The sequence below is a fragment of the Cyprinodon tularosa genome, unplaced genomic scaffold, assembly GCF_016077235.1.
Source record: "Cyprinodon tularosa strain WSP-4 unplaced genomic scaffold, ASM1607723v1 ctg2, whole genome shotgun sequence".
NCBI classification, from domain to species: domain Eukaryota; kingdom Metazoa; phylum Chordata; class Actinopteri; order Cyprinodontiformes; family Cyprinodontidae; genus Cyprinodon; species Cyprinodon tularosa.
The window spans coordinates 1222058-1235505 of record NW_024038733.1 but is presented as its reverse complement, the minus strand read 5'-3'; the positions used below and the strand labels follow the sequence as shown (position 1 = coordinate 1235505).

The window sequence follows — 13448 nt, the reverse complement described above, 5'->3', positions numbered from 1 at the left end:
TCTACTTTAGGGTCAGAATTAATTAAGGACCCAAGGCAAGTGTCAGAATCACTGTGTTGTCATGCCAATCAGTACCCCCCCACACACACACACAAACACTGGATCAATCTTAAACTACTATTGGGAGACTTGTGTTGCTTTAAACTCAGAGAGGAAGAAGTGTGCATGGAATAAAGCAAGTGTAGTAAAATAATATGTGGGTACAGTGCCACATGGAAGAAGTAATGATAGTTAATAGAGAGGTGTGTTTGTTTTTGGACTGTGAGAGCAAAGCTGGAGATGTCAGGCAACAATTATCGACCTTGTTAACCACCATCTCAGCCCTACTTCCGTCCATCCTCTCTGTCTTTCCCTTTTCTTGGTTTGTGTCCGTACCCTATCATTCCCATTACCCTGATATTTCCGGATCAGTGCTCCTTTCTTTTTCTGCATTTGGTTTCTTTTTTTTCCCACATCTGCCAAGCTCCTTTTCCTTTCTCTTCCCTCACCAATTTTGCTGTCATTTCTTATTTGGCCTTTGTTAAATCGTCAGGCATTTTCCTGTCAACTCTCATCAAGTTTGCTGTTCTGTTTATTTGTGATTAAAAGGTTCCTCCCCCTCTTTTACCCTTCAGACTGCACCATCGAACAGATCGTCAAATATGGTGATAACTTTAAAATTCCTATTGCGGGGGTGAACACTCCAATCAGTCTGGAGTACAGGCCCAGTGCAGTGGAGGCCAACCAGACATCGAGGTAGAGTCAGCACAATCACACTTCTTTTCTGAACTAATGTTAGCAATGCTTTTTATTCAGCATTGACACACATGCAGTGAGACAGGCCTGAGACACAAGGTTGAGAAAAGTTCACCTCATTCAACTTTTGTCCGTGCAGACCAGCAGTTGTGGTGTTGACTGCCGCGGGGACCTCCATAGACCCCTATCGAGGTCGCATCAGCGTCAGTGAGCGATACATCACCATCAGTGCTGCTACAGTTAACGACGAAGGAAGCTTCACCGTCAGGGACAGCAAAGGTTTTATCCAAAAGAAAGTGTGCCTGAACGTCAAAGGTGAGAACAGCAGATAAAGGCAAAATAGTTATCTCCACCTGTGCATGACTTGCTTTAATGTCTTCATTCAGGATGTTGTTGTTGCTCTAGTTTTATGCCCCCACAGCATGCTTTAATGGCTTCTTAATGGTAGGCTAATGCACTTACAGTCTGTTAACAGAGCCTATGTGAAGTTATCAAATTTCCTTCCTCCTCTGTTGTCTGTTGCAGAACACAATAAGTTTGAGACCCATTCAACTGGTGAGAGACTGAAGATCAACCTTATTCTGAACAGCTCTTTGGTTCAGCTCTACTACAGCCAAGACCCAAAAGTTCCCGAAAACATTCTGCTGATGGATAAGGGAGAATTCATAATTGTAACTATGAACAAACTCTTAACTTCTTTAAAGATATGACAAATTAAAAACTGCTGGGTTAAAGAACATTATTTAGGCTATTTTGTAAAACAATCCTGAGTTGATGAACCAAGGCTGAGTAAATAATTCCTTGAACCCAAACACCAGATTACCCAACAGTTTTGTGGGATTACAGGTCTCTTTTCCCAACAGTCATTAGCTTAAAAGACTGGGAGCACCCTGGAAAGCAACAAGCCCATCATATACAGAACACTCAGTTACATATTAAAGGGACTTATTTACCTAATATGAGTGTATTTTGCTTGAGGCATTTAGAAAACCCATGTATGCATAGGGATAGTGTTTAAAATCCTCTGTGAAACCATTGCAAGACTCTGAACCCAGTGTCGTCTGAATGTGAGGCTAAAATAATAATAACTGGGCTACCATTCATTCCCAGATGAATAACAAGGCTATATAGAAGGGCCAAAGTTTGAAAAACGATAATGCCTTATAAAGATTTGAATCAAATAGAAGTGGAATTTGGATAAGAAGTTTAGTAGTTAATATGTGGAACGTACCTACACTGACTGTACAAACTACTTCTATCATCAAATTGCAAATGTTGAGGCTAGTAGCCTGAGCTTGATTTAGCACTTGCTTAATAAGCTATTTAGAAAAAAAACAACATATATAGGGCTGTGTTTTTTTTTTTAATGGATTTGGATTTATAATAATTTTCATTCAACCAAGAGGTATTTTCTGATAGAAAATTTGTTAGGCATCTATCAAAAGATGGTAAAACAAAAAAATATGCATATTCCCTTCTTTATATATGAATATATATGATTAGTTCATATATCCATTCATTTTCGGACACACTTAATCCCAAGTGGGGTCGTGAGGGTTGCTTGTGATTTTTCAGAGAAGCCAATTAATCTAACAGTTATGCTTTTGGACTGTGGGAGGAAGCCGGAGTACCTGGAGGGAACCCACACATGCTCAGGGAGAACCTCCACACTCCATGCAGAAAGACCCAGGGCAGGGATTTAAACCCGCATCCTTCTTGATGCAAGGCAGCAGTGCTATCCAAAGCGCCACTGAGCATTATAGCTTAGCTTATATGATAAAAGAACAAACACAAATTTATTAACTGTTTTCTTCATATTTTTTTATAGCTGTTAGTCATATTCATTAATATATTAGCACATTCGTGTTGATCTTTAAATGCGGCTTAACTATTTCTTGAGCCCCTTTTTAGCGAAATACAAGTTTTCATGTCAAATTCCCTTCCTTACCCTAGGGTTCCGGTTTTGAGGACCGTCTCTCCTTGGAAGGTTCTGTGGTCTTTTTGGATCAGATCAAGGCCTCTGATGCCGGGCTGTTTAGAGTCACAGACTTACAAGGATTCAACATCTCTACTGTCCAACTGGGATTAAAACGTAAGCAAAAAATGCAGCTAAACTGAAAGGTTTATGGTTATGGCTTTTAAGGTTATGACTGTTGTTTGTAAACATGCAAAGTTTTGTATTTGCATTTGTGTAGACAATGATTTCAAGTTAGTATTTTCTACACAAAAACACAGGTAAAAAAACACAATATTAAAGAGAAATACATTAAACCAGTCATGAGAAAAATAAGTATGACAGAAAGAAAGAGATATTAAGATGCGTTTTAAGGAAATAAATAACTGAAACACACAAAAACCAATACAAAATAACTGTTAAAATGCTCTTGACCTTTACAGAAAAGATTTTTAAACAATGAACCTCTAAGTTTTTATAAGGAGTTGCTTTCAAAGCTGAGCAGAATGGATATTTCATGATGGATTCGCTAATAAATCATTTCCGATAAGCAATTCTGAAAATTATGAGATCCAAAACAATACATTTCTATTAAGACCAATAAAAGCTGAATAAATTACTTAAGGACTGTTTTAATATCATCCAACTTCCTGGTTTTGGTTGCAAACCCTGACAGCAGCATTGCAGATGAACTGAAGCGGTCTGCTACTTTGGCTAAGTTATTACAGAGACATAAAGCTATTTATCATCATCATACACTGCATGAGGCAACAGATGTTGTAAAACTCCATATTTCAAGCCAATGGAAATATCTACATATTTTTTTTGAATATGGGCTAAAGATATAGCCCTGAGGAACACCTCAAATGATTATTTCTTCAGTTTTCCTTTATATTGTCCCTCCCAAAAAAACGTAGTGCTAATTTGTCAAATAAAATGGAAGCTGCAATACCATTTAGTTACAGTTAATTTTCCATGTCATCCCATATGGATGTGAATATGAGCTGTGCCAAATGTAGAACTGAGATCCAGTAAAACCAAGACAGAAAATAGTTTTTTCTTATGTATATTGATTAGAACCTTTTAAAATTACAGTCACCCAACAGTGAAGATTTAAACGATTAATTTTTATTTTTTTCAACATAAAATAAATGATTTGTTTAACTGCCATTTTAATTTAATACACTTTTGAAAATAGGCTTGACTGCTAAAGAGGGCAAAGAATGGGGTTGTGTTTTTTTTTTTTTAAACAATGTTGTCGTTCTCTGTGTTGCCCTCACAGCCTACACACTGGACTCCCTTTATGTTGCCATCATTGCCCTGCTGGGCCTGTTGGCTTTCCTTCTACTGGTTTGCCTTCTGTCCTGTCTAATCAAAATTAAGAAAAGGGCCAAGAGAGCCGCTGCGCTGGAGAAACTTGCTCAGAACGCTGGCAAAGAAGATGAGGGCGAGGCCTTTAGACAGGTCTGAGAAATTATCATGTTTGACAATGAAGATTACCCCTGTACAGTTATTACATTTTATGTGTCTGTGTTGAATCTTTTTAGGTGGTCAAGAACATCACTAAACTCAGTGAGGAGTCCAAACATTCCCAAGCAGACAACACAGAGAAATCTCAAAGCACTGAGGTGGACATCAAGGTAAAAAGAAATGACACAGCCCTTCAAGCTAAGATGGAGAAATGTTAATCATGACTGAAAACCTTTATGCTGTTCTCTACATTTAGACAGTTGCAGCTTATTCAGAACGCTGCTGCTAGAGTTCCGACTAAGATCAAGAAAATGGATCACTTCAGTCCAGGTCTCTTTGCAGTGGCTTCCTGTGCAACAAAGAATAAAAGCAATGAACGTTTTAGGGCTGAAAGATATCTTTGATCTGTTAAAATGTTTTATGAACCATTCTGACTTCTCAGGTCCTCTTGGAGTTTTCTTACTTTCCCAAAGAAAAAAAAGTGAACATGCAGATTTTCTGCCTTGCAGCAAACTCCCAGAAAACCTGAGGCCTGCCCTAACCTTCAGTTCTCCTAAGTTAAGGCTGAAAGTATTTCTGTTTGCCACTGCCTTTTATTGAGTTGTATATATTTCTACCTTGATCCAAAGCCTGCAGCCAGCCCATGCTCGGTGCACTGTAGCAGAACTTCCCGTATCCTGGTTTATGCAATTTTATCTTTTTTCTTCCTCCATTTTTTTCATATACCTGCACTGTCTGCAAGAGATGGACTCAACTCTAGTTTCTATTGGTCATGGATATTATCTCAATTTAAGGCTTTTAAAAATGTATTTCAAGTTTTTTTTTTCTCACAGGGTGAAGCAATGGTCAATCAATTTCTAATAAAAAGGGGGTACCTATTAAAATGTATTGTGCATTTTTTCTAATAAACATTGTAACAGCCAAAATTATACATACAGGATTAAAAATATTTATAGACCCTCACTGAAATTTGAATAAAGTTGCAGAAAAAGCCACATACATAACCCTGAAACAAGCCTCTGTTATAATTCTGAATATAAGTGAGACTGGTTTTCTAATGGAAATGGTATATTTTGTGTAAATGTTTAATTTCCCACCACTAATCCAGCTTTAAAACGGAAGTGCAGAAATGGCTTCAGTGGGTTTAGGTCTAATATAATCTATATAAGCTTTGATGTGCGTTTACGTTATTGTCCTGTTGTAAAACCATAATGATTCTATTCTATTCACCATCAGCAAAAAACATGCCCCCCCTCCCAAGAAGAAAGAACAGTCTTGGAATAATGCACATAAGAGAAAATTACAAAATAAACACATTCAAACTGTTTGTGGCCTCTGACATTGACAAAACAAATGCATTCTGGAGAATTTTAAGCTCAAACAACACAATGATTGAGGTGTTTGGAAAAAAAACTGCAAGAAGATCATTTGGTCGGGACAAAGTGAGGATTTTGAACATGGAAACACTGTAACAACTGTGAAGCATGGTGGTGGGAGCATCATGCTGTACATGTAGGGCTGTTTAGCTTCCATGAGTACTGGTACAAATAGTTTGAAATATCAAAGATGGCCAAAATTAGTTTATATAATCTTAAATCAACAGTTACCTGGATGATACTGGCACACAATTAGGTATATATATTATGTCAGTTTAATATTCACCTTGTGTGGAACGGAGAAATTCAAATGTATGCAACTCAATCTAGTTTTAAAACAAATGCTGTTGTGTCTTTGGAAGCCTTAAAATTAGTATAATACCCATGCCTTTAATCAGTATATGTAAAGACCTCACAGATGTCCAGCTAACAACCTTCACTCATTGTCTCTTTAAATGCAGGGTCTGGAGGTTTCTTCTAAAGAGGTTGGCGTCGGTAATCTAGAGACCAGTGATTCTGGCGTTGGCTTCAACACTGCGCTGCCGCTGGATACTGACACTGATGTCCCCGATCAAATCCCTGATTCTGAGGCTGTAAGCATTTCTGCTGCTCCTGAAATCAAACCGAGCCCTCCCTCTGCTGCTGAAACCAAGCCAGCTGCTCCACCAGTACCTGAAACTAAAGCAAGCCCTGTCCCCGAGCCCAAAACAGCCCCAACTCAGCCTGTAGAGGGAAAGCTGGACGCACCCAAACCACTGGATACTAAGCTTAGCCCAACCCCGAGTCCTGAGCCTGGTTTAAGTCCAGCTGACAAAATACCTGCACCCAGTCCAAGTCCAGAACCCAAGACTGGTCTGAGTCCAGCTGATCCAAAACCTGCACCTAGTCCAAGTCTGGAACCCAAGACTGGTCTGAGTCCATCTGATCCAAAACCTGCTCCTAGTCGAAGTCCAGAACCCAAGACTGGTCTGAAATCAGCTGATCTAAAGCCTGCTCTTAGTCCAAGTCCAGAACCCAAGACTGGTCTGAGTCCAGCTGATCCCAAACCTGCTCCTAGTCCAAGCCCAGAACTTAAGACTGGTCTGAGTCCAGCTGATACAAAACCTGCTCCTAGTCCAAGCCCAGAACCCAAGACTGGTCTGAGTCCAGCTGACCCTAAGCCTTCATCCAGTCCAAGTCCAGAGCCGAAGACTGCTGCTCCCATCACCACATCTCCAACACCTGAAGTTAAGAGTGCATCTGCTAGTCCAGAGCCCCCAAAACCAACCCCAGCAGAACCTATAACCAATGGTACGCCTGGACCAGATTCCAAGGCAAGTCCAGATCATGCAGATATCATCAAAGACCCGACTCCGAAAGAGGTTTCCACTAAAACCCTTGAAGTGGAGATGAAGTCCAGCAGTGTTGAACCAGAGGCCAGCAAAGATGGCACCGCACATTCGACTACAACCTGAGGATCACAGCTGCGAAAACACAAGGAACCCCCACAGATCCCTCTCTACCACCACTGCAGACAATCAAACACCACTACCAAAATGGTGAGGGAAAAACCTCAGCAAGCTGGGGAGATGATGAGGAAACAAAACCCCACAGTGAAGATAATGCTTCATTTGTCTATATCCTTTCAGACTTTCTAACTAAGACACAGTTTAAATAAAAAACATGGCTTTTAATCTTTAAGCATTTTAGTTTTTCAGCCTCATTGTCAATTAATTTTACTGGAAAAACTGCCAAACTGCAAATTAAATCATTTGCAGAGTTTACAGCTAATATATTAAAGTCACATTAGGTGTTTTATACAGTACATATTTTAAAAAAAATGGTTTACGGCATTTCATCATTGCAGTATAGCACAGTTTCTTATTATCCTAGAATTAACCAGTGGCCCCTGTTCCTCTAACAGCATGTACATAAAACTGACTAAACAATGCAGGTTTTCTGCCCAACAGACCAAATGTGGACCTTATTTATACCTGTTAACGAAGTTTCCAAGATAACAAGACTTGCATAGTTAACCAAAATGTAAAAACTTAACACGGATAGTACTACTTATGATCTTAACTCCTAGTGGATTTTTCAGATAAATTAAATGCTAATCCTGCAGCCTCCAGTTATGTGGATTTTCAATTACTGCGTAAAAAATTACTGCTTACGAGAAAAGCTGTGCAAACTTCTTCACTTAACACATTCATCTTGTTTCTGCTAAACTAAATACTGGAACAAATCCCAAACAGATGGAAGATAATTGCTTTAGGAACAATTTATTTAGGTTTTATCCAATTGGTGTGTGCTTTTACAGTTTTTTTAATATATTTTTTTCCCTTAAAAATATACACTCCTAATTTTGTCCAAATACTTGAAATCCTTAGGAGGAGGGAGTAGTGCAAAACCAATGTCTTTTCTCAGTCACATGGACTTCCTTAGATGTTTTATCTTTTACTAAATAGCATTACTGGATAAACTGAGTTTCACTGTTTCCTTTTTTTTTTTTTTAACATCATTAGGATTGAATGGGCCCTGCATATATATAAATCCAAATGTGACCTTGAATTGGCTCCTAATAAAACGAGTTGGAATGATCTAAACTGATTTAGGACATATGTAAATTCAATATAATATTATATAACTTGACATGTTTTTTTTTATTAGTGCAATACAGCTGTTCTCATAGATCCTTGATGAATTTAATATTTTTTGCTATTTTTAAAAATAATATGATTGACTACAGTACATATCATTAATGCTTTGTGGTGGACTGAATTCATTTTACAACCAACTGTATTTGCTCTTTTAAAATCTTAATGGCATTAAGAACTAGCCTCAATGACCTGAAATCATAGGTTTATACAACCTGGAGCTGCTTGGAGAAGCACAATAGGAAACCTTAGAGGAAAAACATCCATCTAGACCGCATTTTATGAGTCGAGACAATAGAAAGTGCCCCATTCTTGCTGTGTAGGGAGCATACCTGAAGTTTTCATCATGACAATGATTCAAAAGAAAAGACCTGGTCAAGCTGCTGTTGACTAGAGCAAAAAAGGTGAGGTTCTAAGGCAGCCATCTTGGCCTCATGATCTCAGAGATTTTAAAGATACAGTTCGTAGAGTAAAGCCCTGTGACTTAAATTATTTAAAGCATTCAAGCATGGACACTTTTACCAACCAAAAACACAAGGAGCCTTATTCAAAACTACCACAAAGTAATTCAAACTGTGATTAATGTCGAAGAACAAAGATATACATGAGGAACAGGGTTAGGTAAACTGTTAATCAGAATGATTTGGACAGTTTGTCAAGATTTAAAAGAGCAAATACTACTGTTTGTCACCCAAGCACTAAAAGAGTTTAAAAAAGGTTCTGTATTTTTATTCATATCGTCAAAAAATGGCCAAAATATCGAAAGTTATTCCAGAAAAATCAGCCACAAGTTGCACATAAATATATAACTTCCTTAAAGCTGCAGGAGTTTACTGTTTATCTGCACTTCTGATAGGTTCTAGCTTGTTGACAAATATACATTTGCAAACTTTATCAGAGAGTATGTTTGGTGGTTGAATGAAAGAACAGTGTTTCTGGCTTTTATTAATAATAGTAGTTAGCAGTGCAACAGATGGAGAATCCCTCTGGAGTCCAACTTGCAGCTGAAACAAAATCCAAACAGACATCACTCCTAGAATCAAGTTTTGACTTTCAAGATAAATTGAACCAGAGCAAATATTGCTATTTTTCCTCAGGAGCAGCAAAAAACAAAACAAAAAACAGCTGCTTTTCTCTGTTAAAAGAATAGTGATTAAAGTTGGGTTGCGGTAAAAAGTTGCAAAGGGTTGATATCTTCGTTTTATATAAATCTAGACGAGTTGGTACTGGAGGTTGTAGGCTAGTCTAAAACAGACCTTGACAAGTTCCAAAACGACTCGAGTCTTGAATACTTCAAGGTTTAAATGAATGCAAACTAAAACTATATTGCATTGATTGCATTGAGGATTGTGATTGACTTCAGAGTTGGAGGCCTTCCACAGATCTTCCTGTGTGAAACATGGGCTGGGAGAGGAACCTGCAAAGCATTAAGGTTAGAATAAATAACACTGAAAAATAAAGTGGCAAATAATCCCACAAAATTACTCAAGTTTGATACTTACAAATGTCCTTCTTTTGAACCTGAATTTCTCCGACCAGAAATGCTTTCAAAGTACCACTCTCTGTTACTGTTTCACATTGTAAAATCGCCGGTGGTGCAATGCCTCAAAGCTTTATTTACCGTTATACGACCATCGGCTTAACTGTGAATAACCTTCCAGTGTAAATTCATCCAAGATACTGTAAAGATTCATGGAATAATGTTTACATAAATAGTTTGAAGTTTTTAAACTTTATTCATTCATTGGTAATTGAAGTCTATTTTGATCTAGGCTCCTCTCTGACTAGAGGTTAGCTCCAGTTTCTGGTATCAATTCATCCAAATTTCTTCTTGAAGACACTATCAAAGATAACTTAAGTCTCCCTTATAAAATTCTGCTCTGTCCCTTTCAAGCATGCAGTGTATACACAGACTGCATGCCTGAAAGGGGTGCAGATGGACATGCATTTATGCATATTTATGTAAACTTGGTACAGACCTCATAACCTGAAATTTAAAAAACAACAACTTTGGATTTATGAAAGCACACAAAATTATTCAAAGATTTAAAAAAAAATCACTCAGCTGGCCTTTCTTTGTAGGTATTTATTATATGTAATTTTTTTTAAAAGCCATAAAAAAGGTGTCAGACATGATACTAAGATACTAAGACAAAGCGTATATTTAAATAATCCGACTAAAAACTACTAATAGAACTCACTGTACGGGGACCTCTTTTCCAGCCTGGATCTGTGTGGGAACCACGATCACATGTACTGACAGTGACCTTTATATGAACACACACATGAAAAAACATGAACACAAACTGTAAATAATGCATGTGTTTGCCAGTTTAACCCCTTAACTGCTGAATGTTCCTAGTGTATAGAACACTTCTTGTCTCATGTTAAAGAAATTAAACTAATTCAGATTTCTCATCAACCTTGAATCTAATATATAAATGCTTTTACAGATATATACCACTTTTCACTGATGTCTTGATTAATGTAACATCCCAGATATTACAGTAGCTCCTTTTAGCTCAGTTATCAACTGTTATTATTGAAGTGCAACATATCTCTTATACTGTATTAAACATGCTTTGCCTAAGTCACTTTAAGCATCAACCGCAGCATGCCCGAGTCATGTTCTGAGCTTTCTTTCCTCCACAAGTCGCACCTGTGTGTACCCAGAGAGTTGATGTATCACTGTTGCAGTTGTTGTGTGTGTCCGGGACCTTTTTGTTGTGTCTGCGTGCCTATGGTACGGTTTATGACGTATATATGAGCAAACGTGTGCTGAATCTATGCACTGGCGGTTTGTACAGAATGAAATGTGTACTATTTGTGCCTGTGTGTCATGTGTTTAGTATCCATGTGCCTGCCTAAAGTGTGTTTAAAATCAAAATCGTGCGATGCGTTCAGAAACACAACGGAATACTAACAAAAGAAAGTAAAGTGTGGATATTTGAACTTGTCCTTTCTTTGTTTCAGTGCCTAGGATGTTTATCAGATTGTTGGACATTGTTGTCTTCAGTCACTTCCTGGTAGTAAACAGGATGCTCACAAAAGGCAGTTTATACACACCTGAACGGACACAATGGCGCCACTTCTTTACCTTAAATCTGCTTCTGTGAGTGAGTGACAAAAGCAATGAAGAAAATGTAACTTTTTAAAATGAATATATAGCATGCAGACTGCTGATTATGTTTCCTTTTAGTAGTATGAGTTCAGGAGTGTAAGTCATTTAAAAGCTTCATGTCATTTGTTTGGTCAAATGTCATCTTGAAATTATTAGTATTGTGTAAAAAGCCTTAAAATAAATTAATATCTTACTGCAGAAGCACAATCTCACTTAATTTTATTTGATTACATTTGAGTACATTTTTGAAGGAACTGAATCAAATATTAGGATTTTTTTTTATATGGCTGGTGCCACATATATTGGTTTTTCTAAGAACTCCCTAAACTGGATTAAATGAAAAACAGATTAATTTAATCCACCAGTTCTCGCTGTCCTATTTAAATAAAAATATTACAATTTGTATTTATGTTTACCATTCTTCAAAGATGATAAAAACTGTTCTCTAGTAAGGCAGTCTTTTTGGTTGTTCTTCATAAATTAGGACATGACTTATAGATTCAGATCCATGTTTCCAGCTGTTTTCGAGCAAACATGATAACAAACAAAGACTGATGAGTACATGTTTGCCTTGTTGCCATTAACAGTGGGGGAAAAAATCTTCAGGAAAGAGTATTGTCTTGGGATCATCAAGTCTCCTTAAAAAACACAGTAAAGATGTCAAGCAGATTGTTTAAGGCAATCCATAAAGAAAAACAAAAAAAACAATGGAGTCGTTGCTAAACTAAGTCGAAATCTTTCGTCAGATGAACATTTGTGAAAATAAAGTCTCTGTTTAGTTTTTGTATAAAACCCAAAGCAAACTGTAGTAGCTCCTCCCCACTGTTTAGTACAGTGGTGGATCTGTGATGCCATGGGCCTTTATCTCTTTCAGGCTGATTTCACACCAAATTTTTTAAGAGTGGAGGTTAATTTGTAGTGGGAATGTGTAAAGGAGGGAGAAGAAGAAGCAGAAGATGCAGAAAATTAAGATTTTACATCAAAAGATGAAAAAATAGGTGCAGGCTCACCGCTGCATTAAAACATCAAAGTAGCACTAAAGACCGTTTCCCCACCGGCTTTTTATTCTCACTACTTACTTGATTGATCATTGGTGAGGAAAAGCAGCATAAATGCCCCCTCAAAGGTCCTGATAGTCTTGTTATGATGAATGCCAAAGTGTGCTTTGGCATGCACTTTAACCTCTTCTTCGTGCAGAGATGTGAGGGCCTGGTATTTAGTCATTACAGGGCACATAAGAGGCACACAGGACAAACAGCCTTGCGCACAGATGGCTAGTTAAGCTAAAGTTTATGTTTTAGTGTTGTAGCGTTTCCCTGAGTACCCAGAGAGAACCACTGCATGCATAATGGGAATATGCAAACACCATTTAGAAAGACCCCCATCCAGGACCTTCCTGCTGCCGTGCAACACTGCATATTACTTAACCGCTATGCACCCCTTGGAGTTTTCTGGGACCTTTTTAAAATGTAATTGGGAGTCTTTAGATAGCAGAAGTAAAAACAATGGTACCAGTAATACTTAACTTAAAGTTTTCTTTAGATTTTAGCTAAATATTATGCTGCTTCAGTGAACCAGTTATTTATTTTAAGGCTACTTACTTCAGGGATGCCTCTAAATTTTAGGTCTGCTGTATGAAAAATGGAGTTCAAAAGCCTGAGCAGAAAGGGGGTGCTCATTGTTGCCTGTCTGTTTTATACTTTACTAGGATCTTACACAGGCCTTGTGTAATTAGATTAAAGTCACCACATGGTAGAGGTTATAGAAACCTTCTGACTTTTAAACCCACCTCTAACCAGCCAAGAGAAACCAACACAGCTTCTCCTCAGTCTGTGCTAGTTTTGTCGGCCCTGCTGTTATGGACTCTTTGTGTTGTGGCTTTTCAACTTTGTCTCTCTGTATTCCCTTTTTGCACAAGTCTTCACACGGATGTTTTGTAATGACAAATGGTCAGTTTTCTGTTTATTTCATGACTAAATACTAAGAATAAACAAAAGATTACACCATCTACTTCTTGCTTGTCTTTGTCAGTCGTTCAGGAGGAGATTTTGGTTCCAGAGCTTTTTCTTTCTATTCTCAGTCTAATAAATCTTTTAGTACCAACTATAATTATACTCTGGGTATCACGCAGCAATCTCTCTCTTCTCATCGCCTGT

The 13448-nt window shown here is 37.8% G+C and overlaps 1 protein-coding gene across 1 annotated transcript in view; it reads left to right on the top strand.

Moving 5' to 3' along the window:
- The window catches only part of si:dkeyp-77h1.4, a 28196-nt gene extending 14894 nt beyond the window's left edge, over nt 1-13302 (top strand). The window contains exons 5-11 of the mRNA XM_038284553.1: nt 615-735; nt 875-1050; nt 1261-1406; nt 2689-2827; nt 3972-4153; nt 4237-4329; nt 5997-13302. Coding sequence (XP_038140481.1) covers nt 615-735; nt 875-1050; nt 1261-1406; nt 2689-2827; nt 3972-4153; nt 4237-4329; nt 5997-6989 — 1850 coding nt within the window. The 3' untranslated portion in view covers nt 6990-13302. The remainder of the gene's footprint in view (nt 1-614; nt 736-874; nt 1051-1260; nt 1407-2688; nt 2828-3971; nt 4154-4236; nt 4330-5996) is intronic.
- The last annotated feature ends 146 nt before the right edge of the window (nt 13303-13448 follow it).